The 23,099-nt window shown below is 38.7% G+C and overlaps 1 protein-coding gene across 2 annotated transcripts in view; it reads right to left on the bottom strand.

The window, feature by feature from the left end:
• necab2 (N-terminal EF-hand calcium binding protein 2) overlaps positions 1–23,099 on the bottom strand; it is a 79,784-nt gene that overhangs the window by 40,215 nt on the left and 16,470 nt on the right. For both annotated transcript variants that reach the window (XM_088006392.1, XM_088006391.1), the window contains exons 4-6: positions 14,134–14,270; positions 13,744–13,868; positions 2,045–2,124 (exon numbers count right to left, since the gene is read on the bottom strand). In XM_088006392.1, coding sequence (XP_087862518.1) covers positions 2,045–2,124; positions 13,744–13,868; positions 14,134–14,270 — 342 coding nt within the window. The remainder of the gene's footprint in view (positions 1–2,044; positions 2,125–13,743; positions 13,869–14,133; positions 14,271–23,099) is intronic.

Here is a 23,099-nt window from a genome sequence, read left to right on the forward strand (position 1 = left end):
GTCGGTACTGCACAAACATGCCTGAAACACTAAATAAATATGCATAACAATAAATAGATTTAAGCTCATGAAGCTACAGCTTCATGTGGTCTGTAGCCACTTTAAATGTATGCACATTCCTGAATTTATTATTGGAGATAATTAGTATGATACCCAGTCTCTCATAATTGTAGCAAAATGACAAACATTCACACGGTCAGCAGAAATGCTTCTAAATCTTTGCAGCTCAAGGCAAAGGCTGGAGGCCAGATTGCCATATGGGCATGAGTAATGTTTTATGCACACAAATAAGTTCAACTTGACAAATGGATAGTGTTTTATTGCGACAACTGTATAGTCATGGCCAAAACTTCTTTTGCTTATACGTTGTTTTGCCAACTTTGTGAATTGATTGCAAGGACATTAATTCATTGAAAAGGGCCTTTTATTTAAGCTTAGTTTAAAGCTAAAAACATGTCTATATTTGCAGGTTAAGCTGTGAAAGTTCTGTTCTAAAAAGTCATATCAGTCAAATTATACCAAACTAAATTAGAACGCTATTAAAGTAATGCACTTAAAAGCTCTGTGTTCTTGTGTTTGCAATCAGCACCTCCAAAGAAAAGCATGCAGCATTTATCACAAAATGACCTGGCATGCAGCAAGCCGCAGCTAAGTAGATTGCAACTGAAAAACAGCTGCATCATAAAGAACCATGTAGTTAAAGACTCTGTTGGAGAAGACGTTTCAGGATATCAACAACGGTCCAGCAAGCTCCAGAAATACGACTATGGATTCCTCATTCTCCTCCTGATAAATACACAAAATCGCATTGCAACAAAGTCAAAGCTTAAGTGAGCCTAAGTGCATCTGAAGTCCCACAGAGACGAAAACCTTTGGACGACAGGCACAGCAAAGAAGCCACTTCAATTCTGCCCAAGAAAGTCATCAAGGACAAACTAAAAAGCTCTCTGGTCGAGGCAGAGTATTTAAAAAAACCCCTCATGTTTGCTGAGGTCTTGTCTGACAATGGTCCAGTTAAGAGCCCTGTAGAGAACAACAGGGTCGACATGCTGAAGTGGTGCATTCAGTGAGACATTGGCCTTCATCAAGGGAAAATTGGAGGGATGGATGAAGCCAATTTCTTCCCAGTTACCAGTAAGTTGAGATATTTGAACAAGATAAAAAAGCAAAACAATATTTTTTTGCATATTAAGCTACAGAAACTTAATTTCCTATAGTTTTGGTCATATAGAAAATACTTTGTCTAGGGAGCAAAAAGCTAGGAGGAGTCCAACCAGCTGCAGAGGAAATGTTTTTGGCTACAACCATCTAGGCTGTGGTTTCTTCCAGTTCTGCTAAAGAACACAAACAACCCAACACAACAGGTTCTTCCAACAGTTTGGTGACGATCTGTGTATTTTCCATCATAATGTCAAAAGTGAAACATAATAACTCGGCTCAATTATAATTTCACTAGAAGTTTGAATCTGTGGTCAAGAAACTCTCCAGATCTCTTCTCTGAGAAAACAACAACAAAAAACTTTTATTGAAAAAACAGATAAAGAAACAAATCAACAAACACAAAATTGGTTCATCTTCAGTCTGGATTTGGTCTGGAAGATGATTACTCAGTGTCACAAATTAAACAAAAGACGAATCAATAAATTTGGTAGATTTGGTGAGTCTTGAAACCCCATAAAATAATTCATAGCTCTCAATGCGGCATGCATCTGGTGCTGCACCAAGATCAGCAGAACATAACAGCCATGACTGCAAATCCAAAAGACTTTAGTTTGATCTGTGTGATTAATCTGAGCCCAAAGTTCAACATATTCCCTAGAATGAATAAGTGTCCTTTTCAAAACTGAGTTTTATTTGAAGCAAAAAATAAAAATAATAAAAAATCATTAGAGCCTTAAGTTTACAAATATATTTTAGAATAAATAATGCTTTATCAATTTAGGAGTGGGGTGGGTGGGGTTCTGCAAATTCATCCAGGCCATCAATACAAATTGTTGCTATCAATCTAGAAGACAAACCAATTTGTAACAGTTGTATTTGTTACCTTATTCTCGAGGCGTCCAATCAGCTCCGCCAGGCGATTGATCTGAGCCTCCAGACCTTCTTTTCTCACCTCTACAGCTCCTACAACAAACACAAGACACAAGAAAACCCATCAAAATCCATTGGAATGCAAAACACATTAACTCACAAAACATGGTTCTGGTCTGTGATCAGATCTAATGTTGCTGGGTTAGATTTATTCAAATAAATGCAGTCATTTGCTGCTGCAATATTAATGTCCTCTCCTCCAGTGAATCAACATCTAATCCATCAATATGTTAATTTAGACTCTTTCTTTAGCCACAACATCCTACGAGATAAACGATTTAAATGATACAGTGAAGGTGCTGGGAATAGTGATACAGTTGAGGTCAGAAGTTTAAATAAACTCGTTTCATGTTCTGGCCAGCTATTGCAACTGTTGTTTCTCTGAGGTGTGATGATAAGAATGCCTTCCTTCAGATCATCCTTTTGTGACGACTCGTGATCAACTCAAAGGTCCAGACACAAAAAGGCTGGTTTAAGTCATCGGAACCAGCCTAACCCGCCTCAGTAGGTATTCACAAACCCCTAACCAAATATGTTACAAAGAATAATTTCACTGAATGATGAAACAGAGTGAAGCCAGCATACAGCATTTGTAGCATCAGGTGAATGCTACAAAAACTCTTCCTATGATTCTGCTATAGCTTTCCCATTAACGCTATGAATTATAACGGTTTTGCCTAGATTCCCTGCTTACTGCAACATTATGACCTATAAAGAGCTAATATTTATACAATCTCAAATCCTCAAATACTTAAATTATTTGTTTGTTAGCAGTATGGGTGTCAAGTAGAAACTGTTAAATGCGACAAAGTGACACACAAGACACTGCAAGTTGTTTAGACTCTAAAGAGGGCAGAAAAAAATAAATTCAACAACCAATGGCTGAATGCCTAGGGGTACATTGAGCGACATCGCAATCACATCACATCACACCCCATCAACTGGGAAATGATAAATGTACTGCAGACGATGCACAGCTGATGCACCGTCGTAAGATCTGAAGAAATAAAAAAAGCTGGGAGGAAGAAAGACATCGAGTTTGTGTCAAAATTCAGAAAAGGGAGATAAAATGCCAATTATTCAACTATATCGGGAGAAACTCGGCTGATTCAACGACGGGTCCTATGAGGTGAATTTTTTTAATTGGCTCTTATTCCACTGTGGTTTTTAAGACTTTGAATTACACGAGAATCTTCCTAATTAGTTGTCTTTCAATTGATATTTAACACTCCGCCATCATTTAATCATTTTTGTTAATGATTTTTTATTATCTTGTCGGTCTGCATAATTGGCAGCAAAAAGAACATATTAACAGGGATAGATTTTTACGCAACCTTTTGATGACTAAACGAGTTCTTATAGCCTCCTCTGATCCGAGGAGACCAGGAGAAAATATTATAGGACATTATCAAAATCCGTATATTTTGTTAAAATATGAGGAAAGTTGAAACATCACAACGGTTGCAATATCAGGTTACTGGCGATTTCATGTTGGCCTTGCTGACCAGTTTATGGTCTTGGAGAAGAAAACGGTTTTTCTGTCACTGTTAACCAATACTTTCTATAACAACAGCTTAATATCTTCAATGTGCCCATGGGATTCGTCTAATGCTGTGGAATCGTTTGTACCTTTACCTTCAGTGATCGAACAAAAAGATCCTTGTTGCAGCAGAATCTCCGTGAATTATGGCTTTAGCTAAAGAAAACAAATTTTACATCAACAGAACTTTACTTGTCTTATTGTGGTTTTTATGACGTAAAGCACTTTAACTGCCTTGTTGTTGAAATGTGCCTTGCAAATAAACTACATGAACGATTTAGAAACCTGCAACCAAAGTGTGCAGTCATAAGTTTACATTAAATTCTCCTGTAATGCAGAGAAGTGCACCAAAGATTTTTGCACCTAAAACGATGTTTAAGGTTAGTGGTTGCAGTGAAGAAGGTTTTAGGACATCCAAGCCACTGGAGTTGTTCTTCTTGAGGAGGGAGATATGTAATGTTTCTGGCCATGACTGCAGAGTGAACACTGGCCTGAGTTTTGAATGTCAGTTCAACAATCTGATATTTGAAATTCACGAGTAATTTCAAACTGGCTCAGTTTGAAATGCTGTAAAATACTGCAGTGAAATTAACTTTTTTGTTAATTTCTGAGTTGGATCATCTGAGACATCTAGAAAATACTGTGGCAACACTTTATTTGAAGGGGGTTGAATAAGAATAAGTAATAAATCATTATGTTTAAACTTTACCTTTAATAACATAAAGTTACTAGATTTTTAAAGTGCAATCAATAATACTTTTATAACAAATTTATATCAGTAATGATTTCCTGGTTAATGTCAAGTTGTCATAACAAAGACATTTTGAATAGTGTCAACTTTGTATTAAAAGTGTCATAATTTACCGAATGACGCTTTATGACAACAGTCATAAATATTCATGAAGGCTTATTCATGTTCATGACGGGTGTTATGTCATGTTTATGACAGTGTCATGTCAGTCTTATTCAACCCCCTTCAAATAAAGTGTTACCAATACCGTTTTGTTTTTTTCTGGAGGAGGCGCAAGCTTCATGGAAGCACAGCTGAAGCTTCCTGATTCAATTCATGTTAAGTGTTGCTTCTAATCCAAAGGACTGGGATTGCTGGTAATTCTGCACAAGATCACTGACATGACAGGGAAATCAAGCACAGTCTGGTGTATCTGTGTATTTTGTAGCATAGCAGAGTCAAACCTTTGGCCATGACCTTCCAGTTCCTTGCACTACATTTACTTTCTTTTGTAATTATTTTGTAAGTCTGAAGTGATAAGTCAGGGTTTTTCTTGCTACATAATGAATGCAATATTTTAAATATTGCCAAGACTCAAAAACTGTCTTTTAGGAGAGCCAGGCCATTTTACAATGATTCCAGCATGTAGAAGAGTTTCGATTTCAGCCAGAGGTGTTTCATGTTCAGTGTTTGAAGAAATTATGAAAACATAATTTTCTTTTCGCCCCAATTTCAGAACACCACCTCTCCAACTAGCTCGTGCTATTTCCCTCTCCTCTCAAAGACTAATTTTACTTTTCCTTTCTGTTCCTACTTGCTCAACTGCCAGCCTGTTTTCATTCCCTGATGGTCATTGTACGGCAAATTGGAGCTTGGGCTGCCCACTCTTCATTAAAAGCTTTAACAGCCAGTCAATTAGGAGCTTCCTCCTGACATCCTAAACACACGAATGCAGAAGGAACACACTCATCAGCTAAAGCACGGTCTGTTACACGACAGACAGCTGCAGATAAAAACCCAGTGGTCATTTTGCAAGAGTTAAGAGAAATAAGTGGCCGGGTCATTTAAAGGAGTGCAAGAAGAATCACAGCCTTCACGTTCAAGAGCTCCTTAAAAAGCACAGGAGTATTTATTGATCTTCTCCTCAATTAAGCCAACTTTGAGTTATCAAACATTTTCCTAATTTAAGTTTAGGTGCAGAATTCTTAAAAGCTCATCTGTTGGTTAGTCTTTTACGAAAGCGCCTTTCCATTTTCACTGGCACCAATTAAGGAGAACTGATGTTTCAGGAGTTATGCAGATTATAATTATTTTTCTAAATAAATTACTGTAAATTGATCACTTTTTCAAAAGGTAAGCCTTCCAAAAAATATGTGGTAATTAGCATAATGGCTACACCTTAAAATAACATTTGAGTTTTTCCCTTCCTGACAATTAATTTACATATGATTTTCTCCTATTTTCTGTGCACAAAGCCTTTATTTAAATGCAGCCAAATTCACAGAAAATCAGCTCTCATTTCAGCTGCTGTTCCATTTTTGAGAAAAGTCTCAGACTTTGATGAAAACATGTCCACACAAGACAATTTTCTCTTAGGTACCTTAAAAAGGAATATAAAGAAATCAGTTTCCGTAACTTGACGTAACGTCAGACCCATTACTGATAAATCCACATGTGATGCAGTCACAGAGAGAGGGAGGATTTCTAGAAAATCTTCAAGTTGTTCTTTTGTGCCTCTCTGACTTTTTAGCTAACCTTGTAAGCCAACATCTGTTTTTGCTCTGAGGCTCCTGCCGGCTGCAGAAAGAACCCGAAAGAACCTGCAGATAGTTTAGCATTAAAAAGAAAAATCTGTTATTTTCACTGATTTTACTAAATTATGTGTTAGACTAGACTTTAAAGACACCTTCCTGTGCTTTATGCCACAAGTCCTTCACATAAAAGTGGTTCTATTAATTTTATTCTGCAGCACTTAACATCCAGATTTTGTTTAATGTTCTATTTTCCATTGAAGGTTTTTGGATGCTGAGTATTCTCTCTTGTATTCAAGCACTTAAACTCATTCAAACTGAACAGATGGTATTAATGAGAATCACCTTTTATGTCCCGTTACAGACAAATTGGTTTCAGGTCAGCTCTTTGACTGAGCCATTCGAAAGCAGGCATATGCTTTGATTTAAACAATTCAACAGGAGTTGCTGTATGTCGGGTTGCTGTCCTGCCTTTTTCAGTCTAAAACTAAGAATCCGTCCAGAATCAATTTAACTTTAGCTGCATTCATCTTCCCGTCAACTCTAATCAGCTTCTAAGGCCCAGTAGAAGAAAATCTGCTGCCACTATGTTACACAGCTTTATTTTTCATCTACTAATGTGCATTTTGCATGTAGGTTGAATAGTTCTACTTTGGTCTCATCTGACCATGATCAACATGTTTGTTGTTAAACTTTAAATGGGATAGCTTTCTTTTTCTTGACATAATGGACTGTTTGTGGAGTGCAGATGTAAATGTGAAATTAACTCCCACCTGGAGCCTCGATCTCTACAGCTCTTCCAGATTTATCATCTTACCCTCCCCAGTGTGTAGGTTTAGATAGATAACGATGTCTTGGTAGGTTTGCAACAGTGCCGAAACTTCACTCCATTTTCTCAATGGATTAAAGAATGATTCGCTATGGCTAGTGTGGCTGCAATGTGACGAAACCTGTAACCTTTAAGAACTGAGAGTATTTTTTGGCAAGGTGCTATAAAAGGAAACACTGTTTCTGTATAAACATGCGAACCCGAGTGTATTAAGAGCTGCAGCTCAAAAAGAAACCTCAGGACATTCACAGGTAAAACTTTTAACTCCAGTGAACGCTTCAATCAGAACGGGGATGCTTTGAGGTATAGCACACAATACAGCTCCTCAGCTTAAAAGTGGATATTCTTATCTTGCATATTCTTACATAATTCTCATTTCTTTGTTCTGTTTTTCATGCTGCTTCTCTCATACCCGCTGCTTTCCCTCTCTTAACTGAAGGGTGGATGCTTCACAAACGACTGAAAAAGAAAGGAAAAAACAACAGAGAAAATGTGCACTATATGTGCCACTGCAGCTTGAAGAGAGATAATAAAAGAATCCTTTAAGGCAGCTTCATTCTTGTGCACCGCAGGACAGAAGTAGTATGTATAGGGAGACAGGATTTGAGAGCAATTAGTCAACCTTTCCTGACAAACACAAACCTGTCCGCTCAGAAGAGTTGGGGGGGGAACCAGAGCATTATAAACAGACAGCTGAAGGTTGGGCTGAAAGGGAACAAAAAAAAAAAAAAACTTTTGTTTTTCAGTCTGAGTACATTAAATATGATCTTTAAAAGACAGGAAATGGAATGACAAAAAATTCCATTTTGGAAAATGATTTATAAATATTAGAAATATTTATGAGCTCGATTTTACAAATTATGCTTCACAGCATTATTGCTTAGCAACAAGTTTCAGTGACATTAAATCTCTTCAGAATATAAAAGGAGAGCAATAACCTGAATTTATTGCTGGAGCTCAGACGGAAAAGAGCCACAATCAAGCAGCTCTTCAGCTTTCAAACGTTGCCGATGTTGTCCAGCCGTTCTGCTGGTGAAAAGCAGCTAATGTGTTAACTTGTGATGAAATTAAGCATTATTGCTGCTCAGAGAGCATTTATCATGCAGAAACTTTTAAAATGTATTTCCTGTGACTGAAAAATGTGCTGGATGTGTGAATCACAGATGCCCATATGTTTGAAATGCACGTGAATGTATAACTGTGGGGAAAGTATTTGTTTGCAACAAAAGTGTGAAATGTCGGAGTAAAAATCATAGAGCCTCGCTGTAATCCTATTTTCATAAATAACTGCAGCATGACCAAGAGCCCAGCGGTAAATTGGCAAGTTTATACCACCTCTCTGGCTTTTATTTTGCTTCCAATTAGCTTGATTTTATTATCTATTAAAAAGGCTCCTGAGAAGTTGCAAAGACTGTTTTGAAGTCTTTGACTGTTTCTTCAGTCCGATCTTTGTACCTCACCCTAACAACGTTTCAAAACAGCAGACAAGTTCAGTACTGAAAATGTTCACCAAATCCATCACAATACAAGGGTGTCTTTTGTCCACAGCTCTTTTTGGATGAGTCCACGGTATAAGAACTATTAATCCTGCAATGTGCTGCATTATCACACTTTCAATTTTAGTTGGAAGAGAAGAAGTTTCACTATGTGAATATTTACCATCACATTAACAGAAGTCATCAGCTGAAGGATAAGTCTCTTTTGGATACCGTAATCTGCGAGGGCTATGTTGGGGAAACATCATATTGCATGTAAATATTCCATTTTAAACACTTTTTGCTTTGTGCCTCTTGGAACTGCAGCTAAATTGAAGTTGGGTTTCATCAAGCTGCAGAAAATTCTTTAACAAGCCACGTTTATGTAATTCCCCAACTCGACTGGTTTCTTTTGACGTCACATGTGAAACACAAGTGTCACTTGACAGCAGAGCTCGACAGCTGATCATATTTGGGGTGGTGTCACTTCTGTCAAATATTTTCTAGAATCACAGATTACTGAATTCACTTGCTCATGTTTAAAATGGTGGGGATTTTGTAACCAAATTAAGCATAAATTATGCTACGTGTACCAGCAAGAAGTAGATGAATGAAAACTATTTATCAGCGTGCTACATATTGAAAGAGTAGGCTCACTTGAGTAAATGGACTTTGAAGCTTTACCTTTTTTTTTATCCTCCAGCTAATTATCATTTTTGTTTTGAGTTAGAATGTATAATATATGTCACATTACAGGTGGAATATACTCTGTATTGTCATCTACGCTCTACACAAGTGACTGCACCACAGCAGACCCGTCTGTGAAACTCCTGAATTTTAGGATGAGACGACTGCTGGTCTGATCCAGGACAGTGACTCTGTGGATCAGCTGGCGTATCGGTGTGGTCAGACCCAGCTGGAGCTTAACCCGCTCAAGACTGAGGAGATAATGGTGGACTTTCAGAAAATGCATCCCAATCTGGCTCTATTTTCCATCCTCAACCAGTCTTTGTGCTCTGTGGATCACTTCCAGTTGCTAAGAAGCAGCCTTTCTCGGGACCCGACGTGGTTCTCACTCATCCACACTTTTTGGAAGAGATCCAGCAGAGACTAATTCCTGTGGCTACTCAAGAAGTACAGTCAACATGTTTTATTGTGCATGACTGTGTGGTTTGGCTCAAATTTTTACCTTCAGGGCAGCATTACTGAAACCAAAGTCACCATCCTGACTCATAAAGCTGATTCTGAAAAAGGTTTTGTCCCATAACTGTTAAAGTTCGAGAAACCTCTTTCCTATGTGCAGACATAGGAAACTGACTATAATCTTGGTAATTGTACAGTTTTTATAAAATCTGTGGTATCTGCATTCAAAGAAAAAAAAAAGAAAAAACAATGACCCACAGCTGCAACTAAGATGGAATGAATTGAGAGAAAATAAGATTTATTTTCAAGTTTCTGCCTTTTTTTTTAAGCAAGCTCCCCTGAGAGGCGAGTGTTTAATCTCCAGAAACACAAAGTTTGACCTGAAAGTTTAAAATGTATTTATTTCAGGTACCAATGATGGTCAACAGGGAAAGCATACCCATACTACGTTAAAATTAAACCTGTGCATCTGGCAAAAAAATCATTTTCTACAGCCTTGATGCCAGAAAGCAGGAATAAAAAAATAATAATTTAGATCGTCATCATTAGTAAAAGTCATAACACCCTCATTAGACGAGTTTGATGCAAAATCATGATCAGCACATAGTGCTTCTAATTTAATGAGAAAACAGATTTCTGACACAAAAGCCCCACTTCAGTGTCAAAGTGGTTTTGAAAACGCTTCAGAAACTCTTTTTAATTTGCCCTTCAGTCAGATGATAGTGGAGAATTTTATACGACATTTAAATACAGATTTGAGTTTCTACTTTCCATTAAAGAAAAGCCGAGTTGAAGAAAGGCAAACATGCAGAAGGTGTTTGCTTTTAGTTCAGCCTCTCTTCATTATCTGCGATTCTCTTCTGTTATTGAAAAAGCTTTTTCATCAGGAGAATCTTAGGGACACAATAAATAAATAAATGTATTTTATTGAATAAATTGGTTTGACAGCCGCTTGGTTTGTTTTTATGCCTCCTACATAAATATATTTGATTAGCTGTGCGTGTGTGTGTTTTTTTTTACTGCATTTGCAAGCCTTTGATATTAGAAGTGATGCAATAACCATTAGTTTGTCACTGTTAAGTGTTGTTTATCATGTCTGACTCAGATTGTTTTAAGATGTCTGATTTTATGTTTTAAACTGGAGAGAGCAACATTTCTATGAGGGACTTATAAAAGAAAAAAGAGTGACTTTTCTTAAAATGAAGTTTTATTATTAATTAAGCTCAATCTCAGAAACAGACAGATTGCAAAGACTAACTGATATCAACATCTAATTTTATTATTTAGAATATGGAGGTCAGATCACATCCTGACCTCCATATTTGACTATTTAGAGAAGAGGATAGTTTAAATTCCTCCTGAATGCGTCTCTGTGGCAGGTTTCAGAAATATCCGACTGGGATAAAACTGCAGGTCAGATCCAAAACTAATTCCACAGACTACGCAACGTCTTGACAAAGTAGTCATGCATCTAAAACTCTTGTGTTTTGTGATGTTACAAATAGCAGAGCTGAAACTCTACCAACACTCAGCTGTCTCCCTAAATGGACAAAGCCGAGCGAGAATTGATCCCATCCTGACCAACTCTGGAGGAGCTGTAGACACAGCAAATATTTGGAGGACTGTGAGACTGGTGATATCATATTATAGTTTCACTTTTGGGCTTACATGCACAAAACTATGTGCGCAGGAAAATACTAATCATCATCATCACCACCCACACAGTGAAGCATGGTGGTAGCAGTATAATGATGTGGAGATAATTTTCTTCCACAGGAACGTTAAGAATTGATGGGCAGAAGAATGGAGTTTGATTGAAATCCATTGGAGGGGTTTAAAAATGGCCCAGTCAAAGTCCAGACATGAAACTGATGCCTTCACAACCAGATGATGGCACACAAATTCACACCTTACTTTGGTGTTGTCGACTTAACAATACGCTTTTGAAAATTTTCCAAATCACCAGAAAAACAGCGAGCAGTAATAGTAGCTGCTTCCAGCTAATGCCTCCACAAGGAGGGAAGAAAGACAAACAAGAAAGAAATTAATCTTGTTCAGCTGGCTTATTCACAACTAATATCAAAATTGGAGCAGCACCAAATGTATGCAGACTTTTAATTTCAAAGCCAATTCCCTTTTTCACAAGGAGGGAAGGAAGGAAAAAAGGAAGAAAGGCAACTGCTGACACATGATCACAGTGGGAAAAGAGTTACAAAAGATTTAATAGAACTCATTAAATCAGAGCTTTAAACTTTGGCTCTGAAAAAACAGGGTGCTCATTTTTACTGTTTGCTCTGACTCAGCCAAAGCAATGAAGCTCTTAGTGTTTGGAGCTCCATGGCACATCAACGTAATGACCCATAGCTGCAAGAATAGGATCGGGATATATTTAGAGGTGAAATATTCTGCAGTGGTAGACTTTGCCACAGACCTGATTCATCTGCATTTCCATTTCTGAAGAGAAAAAACTACACTCAGATTAACAATCCATACATACAACAGTAAACTGTCCAAATACAAAACATTAACCATCAATGGTCAAACTGCTTAATTTGATCATTGATCAGTTTTTTCTTAGGCTTTGCTTCTATAAACAGTTCACCAAAACAATGTGCTGACCCAGAGAAAAAACTTTTCACCTTCATAACACTTGCAAAAAAAATAAAAAAATAAAATAAATAAATCCAAATCTCTCCCATCGACGTTTGAGGGAGTTCCTTCTCATGTGAGCCACTAATCAGCTGGATGTTATTTTCTCCCACTTGTCTCCTGTCAAGCTTGTTTGGCGATAAGGTGTTGCCGTATCTCAATGACCTTTAAAGTGTCATTTCCCCGACGAGCAATTTGCTCAAAGGGGCACAAAGTGTCAAGGTGAGCACATGCACTGGTGTCAACAACAAGCCGGTGGAGGATCAGATGGAGAGAGATGTGTAAACTTGATCCGTCAGTCACACAATGAAAGAAAAATGACTTAATAAAGCACAGACACTGAAAAAGAGACCCCAGCCATTAAAATAAGTCCAGGGTTTCCTCCAGAGCACTGTAAGCCTGGCGGGTCACCAGGCAAAGAGTCATTTGCTTACTTTAAATAGGGATTGTTATACACCAGTAACAGTAAAAACAGATTAAACTAGATTTAATGTTGATGCATTAAACTGGGTACGAAGGAGTGCACACCACTTGCACCATTCCTGCACCTTCCCATTGGCCTCAAAACCTACTATTTCTAAATGATGACGATTAAATACTTTCCCATTTCTAGATACTCTTTCAAAGTAAAGCTATTCTCTCACAGCTGAACTAACAGCAGCTGCTGATAAACTGAAAACAACAATTGTACAACAAAAGACATGTCTGGAAACCAAAAGTGAAAACTCAAAATTAAACCACCCTGAAACAGAACTGCATAAATGACTTGATTATGACTTTAATACTCTGATCATCACAAAAAAGTACGATTATAAAAGTGTGTCAGATTTATTTTACAGGAATTTGTAGGATTGTCAGTGATCGTCATGCTTTTATTTAAATTTCTAACAAAAAAGGATTAGAGGCGGATTGACTTGAATTTGTCTTGATCTCTGCAGAAAAACTTCTAACATGTTTTTTCTTCAGCTCTTTCTGCAAATTTGTATTCGATAGGGTTTTTGTTTTTCCATTTTATTTTTATGGCTTGTTTTTGTGAAGGAATTAGACATTTCTATCTGTGAAAGGGAATATATAAATAAATGTTCTTTTCAGTCGAAAATATGCAGCAGAAGTAACAGATTAATTTAATACAAGCCTTCCTCTTTACCAGGATTACCATTAAATGTGGGGTGTATACGTTGCCTACGCTGTACAAGATAATTTGACAAGCTCACCAGGTTTTCCCTCTGCTTCCCCTTTAAGGCACCTTTCTTCTCTGTTTCCAACTCATTATATAAACCCACATCCTTCACCTCTTAAAGAATTCCCTACACAGCCCTTTTCCGCTAAAAGGAAGCCCCCGCACATATGTGCAGGTAGCTGATTGAAGCATTTTAAAATTGAGGAGCAAATCATATATGGATGAGCCTGGTTGAATAAAAACTGCTGAGCGGCAGCGGAGAGTTTGATTTGTGCCCGTCCAGAGTGACGCAATCTCACACAAGCAGACGACGGCAGCTGTCCGGGAGAAAAGTCGGGCTGTTCGTGTTCATCACCTGAAGCTGTGTTGATGGTCCTGACGGCCTCTCTGGCGCTCACTCTGTTGTTGGGGGGATAATCAGGGACGGTGTTCTGATAGCGCTTGTCCGGCATCCGTGGGCTCACTTTGGCAGGTTGATGACTGAAATATAGAGACAAGGTTAGACCAATTTCAAAACAGGGTCTGAATAAAGACGAATTCAGCTGTCTGATCCGATTGAGGAAGTGGAGGCCGAAAAGAGGAATGTGGGCTGATGGAAATTGTGTAGAGAAGACCGACAGATGTTTTAACCAAAGCAGAAACGAGCCTGAAACACGGCCCAGTTTCCATTAAAACCACCGACAGCTAGAGTTTTACACATTAGGCTGTGACAAACGCACACATAGTCACAACCCCACTGGCTCACCCAGACTGGCCGTGCTGCTCGTCAATCGCATCCACCGCACTTTCCACAGAGCTCAGGAGAGACTGGATCTGATTGGCCGATTCCTTCAGTAGGAAGCGAGTCACAAATTGTTCCACGTTGGTTCCCCTCTCATATACCTGAGAAGAAAAGCAGAAGATTAGATGCGTATGTTAAGCTTTGGAGCTAAAAGTCAATAATTGGGAAACATTCAGAAGAATCCAGTGGTTTGAACTCCTTTAGCTGAGATTACAGAGAAAGTGCAGAATTTCCTCGAGTCATTTTGTACCACTTCTGTTTCTCTTGTCAGTTGGGAATTTAAGGGAACTAAGTTTTAGTAAGTAAAAATCCTCCGATGCACTGAAATTTATTTTTCCGAAGAGTTTATATTAAGCTCCGTTACCATTTATTATTCTTCCCCGTTTGAGCCAGCAGACTCATGATATATAAGAGATTATGGCAATTTGTTAAGCGAGAAAAACTGTGGGCAACCCCCTGATGGTATATGTTATTATTAGAATGACACAGCCATGTGTGTACGCACCATGCAAGAAACTGAGAAACGTATTAAAATCATCAGGTAACGAAGCAAGTATAAAATGTCTCCAAGGCAGGTAGGAATTGATCCATAATAGTTGGGAATAACTCAGTTTATTGGCATTTAAAACTCATCATAGGTGCTGAAGGGTATTTAGGGCTGGACTTTGACAGGACCATTTTAACACTTAACACCGATTTAAATATTCTTTAGTCCAAACCATGAAAAAATAACTTAGAAACCATATTTTTTCTCTGCTCATAATATAAACTCCTTGTTCTGAGGCAACTTGTTGTTGTTTCCAAAGAAATCTACAATTTCAGGGCAGCTGGATTGGACCAAACCCAAGCAGTATTTCCATCATGGGAGAAGAAGTGGAAGTGGTTCAGTAGGATAAATACCTCAGTGTTCATCTGGACAACAGACTGAACTAGAGATGCAACAGTGAAGACATGTAGAAGAAGGGGTAGAGTAGAGTTTACTACTGAAGGAAGGTCCTTAGTTCTTCTGCGCTTCCAGCAAGATGCTGCACATCTTCTCTAAGTCTGTTGTTGAGAGTTTCATCTCTCCTGCCATCTTCTGTTGACGCAGCAGCATCAGAGCCAGGGACTTTAAAAAGGCTCAACAAACTTGGCAAAGAAGGCTGGTTCTGTTCTGGGGACAAGTGTGGAACCTCTGGAGCTGTATTTTACACAAAATTAAGAAAATCATCAATAACCCTGAGCACCCTCTTCATGAAACTGCTTTACAACAACAGAGTGTCTTAAGTCGAATGCTTCTTCAGAACAGCTGTAACACAGACTGCTACAGGAGAAACGTCCTGCCCACTGCCAACAACATCTACATTAATAAAGTATTTAAGAAAATCTGAAAAATATTTCATACACAAGTCTGATATTCCTTTTAGGCGGAGCTTAAAGGGGATCAATGCTCAGGAGTTGTTGTATTTTTATGGTTAACGTCTGATATTGTGAGACCAGGCTGAATTTATCTAATTTAATGAGTATTAAATTATAAATGACTCACACATTTTGAGAGCCATGTAAAGTGAAACAAGACTCAGAACAGGAACACATGAAGCACTTCAGATAAAACTGGAGCTCTTGCTTCAACTCCAATGACCTTATGTCTGCAACATGTTAATTATTTACAGATATGGCTGCTTGCTATAATAAAATCCCTCCTCCGCATAGTCAGCATCCACTGATGACGAGACACAGCCAGCAAACGGAGGACTTCTTACAAGCCATAGTCTTACACAAAACCACAATGCAGAGAACTACAGGCATCATCCATGGCACTGGGGGGTCCTGATATGGCTGGTGTCCTGCAACTTTTAGATACTTCCCTGCTAAAACACACCTGAATTAAATAAACACATCATTAGCAGGACTCTGAAATGCACCTTGTGATTATCCAGCAAATTTATTTGGGTATGTTTGATAAAGGACAGACGGAAAAATTCCCGGACATCGGCCCTCGAGGAATGGAGCCGCCCATCTCTGATCAATGGTTTTAAATTGTAAAGTGGGCAAAATAATAAAACCTGAAACCCCATCCATTTATCCCCTACTTAGTGTTTCACACTGTAAAACTATTTGGATGTTGAGTAGCTCATCATTTTCTGAGAGCAAAAATAGAGGAGACAATTGTACAATAACAACTCTTGTCAGAAATATAACTATTTAGACTTGTATACAATTTAAATGAATTATCAATCAATAACCATTTTTTTTTTTTTTACATTTTGTGAAACAAAGAACAAAAACACCCAAGTAAGAAGGTTCTTTGGTCATTGAATACATCAATTAGTCCAAATAGCCATTTAAGTAAATTAACAAGTCATTCAAGAAATGTACTAGCTGATAATCATATGTCTTTCTCTTGCAACTAATCGGCACATTTCAACTTTATTGCTAATTAGAATAATTAGACTTCAAGTGAAACCAATAAATTGTGGATTTTTTTTCAGGAAAGTTTCAGCAAAAGATGTAATGCTGAACTGTCAACCTTCCAGGTGACAAATGAATCTTTATAGAGTCCTAATGCTCCACATCTTCCTCTCCTTTACCATTCCAGACTACCAGCATGCTTCAGGTGAGTGGTTCTGTGATTGGAGGCTCTGATTCGGTTGGAGGCACCCAAGTCCAGGCATCAAGAGTCACGACCCTGCAACTTTTAGATGCATCTCTTCTCCAACACACGCGACTCAAATGGTTAAACTCGTACTTGTTAGTAGTTCAAAAGACGATCGCTGGCTACAGGCACGGGCCACACTGACAGGCAACATCTTGGCACTCGAGTCTTATCTGATCTTTTCCAATTAGCACTTAAAACAGTTGCTCTTGAAGATCTTATTTAGAAACAAATGTGATCTGAATAGTCTTAACAAAACCAAACACCTGGCCATAATTGACTACATGTGTCCTCCAGAGAGAGGAGTTAGTCGGTCATGTCAGCCTCTCTGTCAGAAGTCACAGTGCAGTGATTCAGGAAGACAATTAAGGTTCCTGTTCAGTCAGCCATTCTCTCCCGCACGCTAATCAAAGACAATCTCTCCCATGAGAGGCCAAATCACACACGCCATAGTGACTTTCATTATAACAGCCGACGGGCGATGGACGCACTCACAGACTTATGCAAACACACAAGCTCATCAGCATCACCTGGTTATGAGTTCATTCAAGTGTCTGCAGTCCTATCAGAAAACCAAGGGATTTTCCCCCAAAAGCTAACAGATTATTCAACATTTACTGATGCGTCAAAGATACGTCAATACAGATAACTTGGCTTCAGTCAGGCAGACCACTCATTTGTGCACAAATTCCAAATATGAAAGCCCCCCGACAACAATGGTCCAGATGAATTAGGAGAATAATTGAAGATTATGTCCAAACAATGGAAGACGAAGCTTTCGGGGCTCGGCTGGATTATCCGCTGGGAAGGAAATTACCTGCTAGGACCCCATTTAGCTCCTAGCACATGACATTCTGTCATTTTACCATATTTATGGCCTCAAGCTTTCGGGATGCATGACAGAAATTTGGAAGGATGAAATAATGTCAGGTAATTAGTGAGAACCAAAGCCATATTATGTCGATTCGCTCTGTATTTCAGCTCGTTCTTGCACCTGCAGGCCGACTAAAATCAAGACTGGAGCTTCTGATCCTACTAGAAATTTTTCTCTGCAATGCATTGTAATCGGTCAAACACATCCAGAAGAGTAACCAAAAAACTGTAAATATCTTTAATGCTCAACAGTTCACACAGAAGACAAAACTGCAGCATGGTTCCTTTTTTTCTTCTTTTTTGCATCACATGTACAGTAGATCTTTTATACGGGTTTTTGCTCTGCCAAGTTTCCCAGGGGGCTTGGCTACAAATCTTAGGAGATAGAAAACCTACAATCTATAATTCAAACAGTCCACTGACCTGAAAGAAAGAGCAAAGTCTATCCCTGCCAGGTGCCTGAACAAGACATGAAGTACAGTGTGAATATTTGAATGTTTTTGTCTGTCTCCACAACTAATTCATGTTTCAGAGGTTCTGGATAAGTGTGAGTTCTCCAACTCCGTCACCTCTACAAGGCCCAATATCTGTATGGCATTTCGGGACTAAATTTGTGTGTCAGTCCAAGAAAATATGTGAATACATTTTCATCTTTCAGGGCTAACAACAAATTCCTACATTACCATCCATTAATGCATGTGCATTAGCCTCCTCTTAATGCACCCACACACAAACACAAACAGTCTTTGGTGACAAGATGGAAAAGGCTGATTACAGGAGATTTCAGACAGCTGTAATCAGCAACTTTCAAAGGATTGGTCTGGTTGGGGGAACTCATTTCATCTTTGTTGTCCCAGATGGGCAAAGAAAAAGCTCTATAGAGAGAAAACATTGTGGGTCTTCCAGTACAACTTGCACAATAACCAATGCAATGAATTTAAGAAAGCAAACATATCCAAGCTGAGTTACCAGAACAGAAGAAACAGTCAAGCGGGTTATTTGATATGATGCCTGTAAAGAATACAAGTTATTTGGACCTACATCATCTGTGCATGTTGTAAAATGCTCAGCATGATCACAGAGCATTTTCATACCGAGTCCATTTACAAGAGGTTAAAATATGTCATCCAACGTCTTTTTCTGTTTATTAAATGTATGTGATTGTCAGATATGAACACTAGTATTCAGCTCGTTTCTCAGTTCTAGTCCTCAGGGACCACTGCCCTGCATGTTTTAGGCGTTTCCCTTCTGTCTTTCACCTGACTTGAATAAGTGGGTGATTGACAGGTTTCTGCAGCACTTGATGGCTGCAGAAGATGTCATATGAATCTGGTGTTGTAGAGCAGAGACATAACTAAAATATGCAGGGCAGTGGTCTCTGAGAACCAGAATTGAGAGCAAGCTTTCTATCCTCTGCTGGAAAACATGCTAGTCTCTCATTCTTCCACAGAACTCACTTCACAAACTGCCTCCATTTAGTTTACTTAATGCAACCTGCTCAGCAAAATTAGTGCTTGGCCCTATTCAGCTAATCTTGTTGTATGAATCCATTTACACAGCATTTAGTGTAAGGTACCAACTACAGTCCAAGAGGCTGGAAGTCTAAGGTAATGACTGTAATTCCCAATTTTTGAGTAAGGTACTCCAAGCTGACCATCCTTCTGAAAAGACATATTAAAGTAGTGATGAAAGTGTTGCACTGATCTACAGTGAGTCTCGCATAACCTTGATCTTAGAGTGAAGGAGCTCAATCAGTTTGATTCAGGCTGAGGTAAACTGCAGCTCTGCGCTGTAACTTAGCCGTAGCATAGCATTACTTTCTTCAGCCTTCCAAGTGCAACAGCAAGAATCTGTCTTTTTGACATAACACAAACTATTAGATTAATATTCTTTCAAAAAGATGGATTGTAACGGTAGAAAAACCCATGAGAATCACAGCCATTTGGATACAAGTGCAAGAGCAGAAACTTATCTGAAATAAAATCACAAAGCGAGGAGACTGAGGGAGACAGCGAGTACAAACAGCAAAGATATTGATTTTTTCAGAGAGTTAAAATAAAGAAATAGCTCTCCATCATTAAAATCAGCAGACTTGATATAAAATATTGTATTCAAACCCATAAAGACATACTCTTCAGTCTTCAGTTTTAATATTTCCGGAAATATGGATACACTCATTGCAACAGAAAAACAAGATTAATTTGTTCCTCATGGTTCTGGATCCAATTTTAGATGTTCGATCTTTGAAGCACTTCCTATCTGAGTTTATAAAACAGCAACATAAATAAATAGCTTTTGATTCATCTATGTCTGTACGGAAATATTACTAAAATCCGTCTGCTTAACAGCAACAACAAAAATGGACACTAGGAAAGAGAATTGTATCCTGATGACCCTCCAAGTCATTCTCATCACATACTGCCAAGTCTGAAAACCCCAAACTAGAGTAGAAAGGACATCAGTCTGTGTGTGCTGTAGCATTAATAACAAGCCTTTAGCTGTGGATTAATGAGTAACATTTTCCAAGACCAAAACTTTTATTTTCTGTACTTTACAATCTGTTCTTTAAAAACTTTGTATTTCAAACAAATCTGCAAAAAGTAATAAATGCATGTCACCCACAGTGTCACCACCGGATCTGTTGACTGTATTCTTTGCTTGAAACAGAGAGCTTTGTTGTTGCACTGCTCAAGTTGCTTCTTAGAGCTACGGTGTCCAAGACGCCAAAGTGGGTCATGCCACGTAGGAAGTGCATTTGTTTTTTCACAAAGACAATCCCACATAGCAAGAGGAGAGGAGAGGAATCCCCAGCCTGTAATTTCCATCCTGAAGGTTTTCAGCAGTTTACCGTTTCAACACGTCACCGATCTTAACTAATCTTGAAAGAGGTTCAGAAGGCAAAAAATAAAATAAATAAAAAATCTATGAAGGTGACCTCCGTAAAAATTTCTGGTGTGGGCATTATTGTGATATATTAAACTCATTCACTCAGTTTGTTCTTTGTTGCCATGGAAGCCAATAAAAGTTTGTGCTGCAGTGAGGCTCAGGAGTCTCCTTTGAAATGCTGCATTCTTGTTTTGTTTCAAGGCTTAAGACGTATCGGTTTTTATCTCTGGAGTCTTGCTGCTGAGCCAAGCTTGTCTCATTGCAGCAGGTCTTTCTCTCTCTCTCTCTCTGCTGGGATAACAGAGGACGGATGCGCAGGGAAACCTCCGCCTCCTGGCTGCCCCACTATCTCTGAAATCCCTACAACCCTGCCACAGCTTCACACATATACCAATTAAAATGGTATCCTAGCAACAACAGTCAACATGTCTCCAGGCAACAACATTTTAGCCATATGCAAATTATATGCGAGCAGCAGAGTTGTTACAGAGGGAAACTGATTCCTTTTAAACGCGTCTCATTATTCAATAAGAAACCGTCAACGGTCTCATCGCTTTGAGGCAAACTGTTCTCAAAAAAGGGGAACCAACTCCGCTAGTTCCCGTTTCTACTTTCCTGGACCCTTAATTTCCACTATAGCATCTTACCAATATCCCAGCTGCAACAAAAGCACAAAACACAGAGTGCAACCACTATATGTGGATGAGAAACTGAGTGTGTTGGGTTGGAGCCTTGTCGGGGAGCTAAATGTCTTTCCTCTCAAAATGTGTCCTCGAAGAAAGTTTAATAGTCCACATTAGCATGACATTTGGTCCAAACATTCAGTATAATTGGAATCTATTAGCTCTTGGTATTTTGCACGAATGTTGGGGTGCAAATATGGATCTTGTGGACGGGCTTTTGTAGGTAATCCATATTGTTTTGCTGTTTGTAACAGTTGTTTTGAGAAACGCTCTTAGTGTTTGCCAAATGCTGAGGATGATTTGAGAAATGCAGCAAAGTGACTGAGAAAAACCGTATGGACTATAGAGAAACACGAAAGAGAACAAGTAGTATAAAGTTAATTTTCATTCTTTATGAAAGTGTGGCATGTCTCTTTTGGGTTACTTGAGATCCTTTTTTGAACTGATCGACTTGAGCATTTGTAATGATCTTTAAAACTTTAGCCCACTAACTAGTGCCTTTGGGCTGTTGCCATTAAGGCACTAACAGCAGTAGATTCACATTTTACAGATAAAATCATTAGTAAGTAATTGGCAAGCCATGGTCAAAAAGAAATGGGAGAGCTGTGAAGAATTGTTTGCTTACTTTAAGCCTCATCTTCATCACTGAATTCTGTCTGATTGGCCTGCCAACATCAGGATCGAGATGCTAAACACTTTTTGATGCCAGTATTTCTTTCGCCATCAGCTTTAGTCCTAAGAAAAACATCTCAAGGCAGGTCAAGGCTCAAACTAAGTCTGATTAGATAACTGTATAAGGTACATTTCAGATCAACAAACATATCAAAGCAATGACATTCGTATTTGTAGTCAGGGCTGAGAGAAGCTATAAAAAGCCACGAAAAGTACAAACATTTGGTTAATTAGAGGGATTTAACCAGCGGAAGTGACAGTGGAAGCGTGGAGGTGGTAAGCTTGAGGAAGCGAGCCTGAGTTTGTTTCTAAACAGAAGGCGGGCGCACAGAAACGCGCAGACGCTTCAGAAAGCTCGCCAGCTCCGTCGTTCCACTGCGAGGGAGACAGGAATGATAGGAGGGGTGAAGAGCATGAAGGCTGAAGGAATATGATGAAGAATAAATGCGATGAAGGAATGGCTAGAGACACGTCGAGCTTGTGCGTTTTACTCTCTCATTCCCTGAACTCCGCCCTAAATCCCCAAAGTGGATTTCACTCTCGCTGTGTTCTCCCTTCACCCAATTATCCATGCATCCCACCATTTCTCCATCTTTCTCCTGTGCATGCTTTCCCACTCCTCAAGGCCTCTGCATTATTCATGCTCTGGGTGTTACCTCATCAGTCAACACAATACACACTCCTGCCAGCTTTAGGATCCTTACAAAGGCAATTCACATCCAAGTCAGCCGGTCTGTCACATGCGTGCAGGATTTGTCGGTTTGATTCCAGTTTGAGCAGAACAGCAGCACTTTCACTGGAGGATTCCCAGTTTACTGTGGGGATCGGAAACCAACTTTGATCATCTGTCAAAAATGCATCCAGTCAATTTAAAAAGTCACTTATAAAATTAATAATTTTCTTGTGTGTACTCTCCAAACAGCAGTACATAAAGAAATAAACGTGAACTTTAACAACTGCTTTAAAAACAAATTCAGAGGGGAATTGAGCATAAATGTAATTAGCTGAATAAAGCTTTGACTTTACCATCGGTGTTACTGGTGGCTAAAGCTGCAGTTCAGGGTCTGATAAAATGCATTAAAAAAAACATACAAAATTATAACCAATCATAAATTAAATACTGGTCATTTCAAACACTTAACGAGATCCTTGCTAGCAGAAAAATACTCACTTTAAAACCT

This window comes from Poecilia mexicana, unplaced genomic scaffold (assembly GCF_051168715.1).
Source record: "Poecilia mexicana isolate PSO_F unplaced genomic scaffold, ASM5116871v1 scaffold_6, whole genome shotgun sequence".
In the NCBI taxonomy this organism is placed as follows: Eukaryota; Metazoa; Chordata; class Actinopteri; order Cyprinodontiformes; family Poeciliidae; genus Poecilia; species Poecilia mexicana.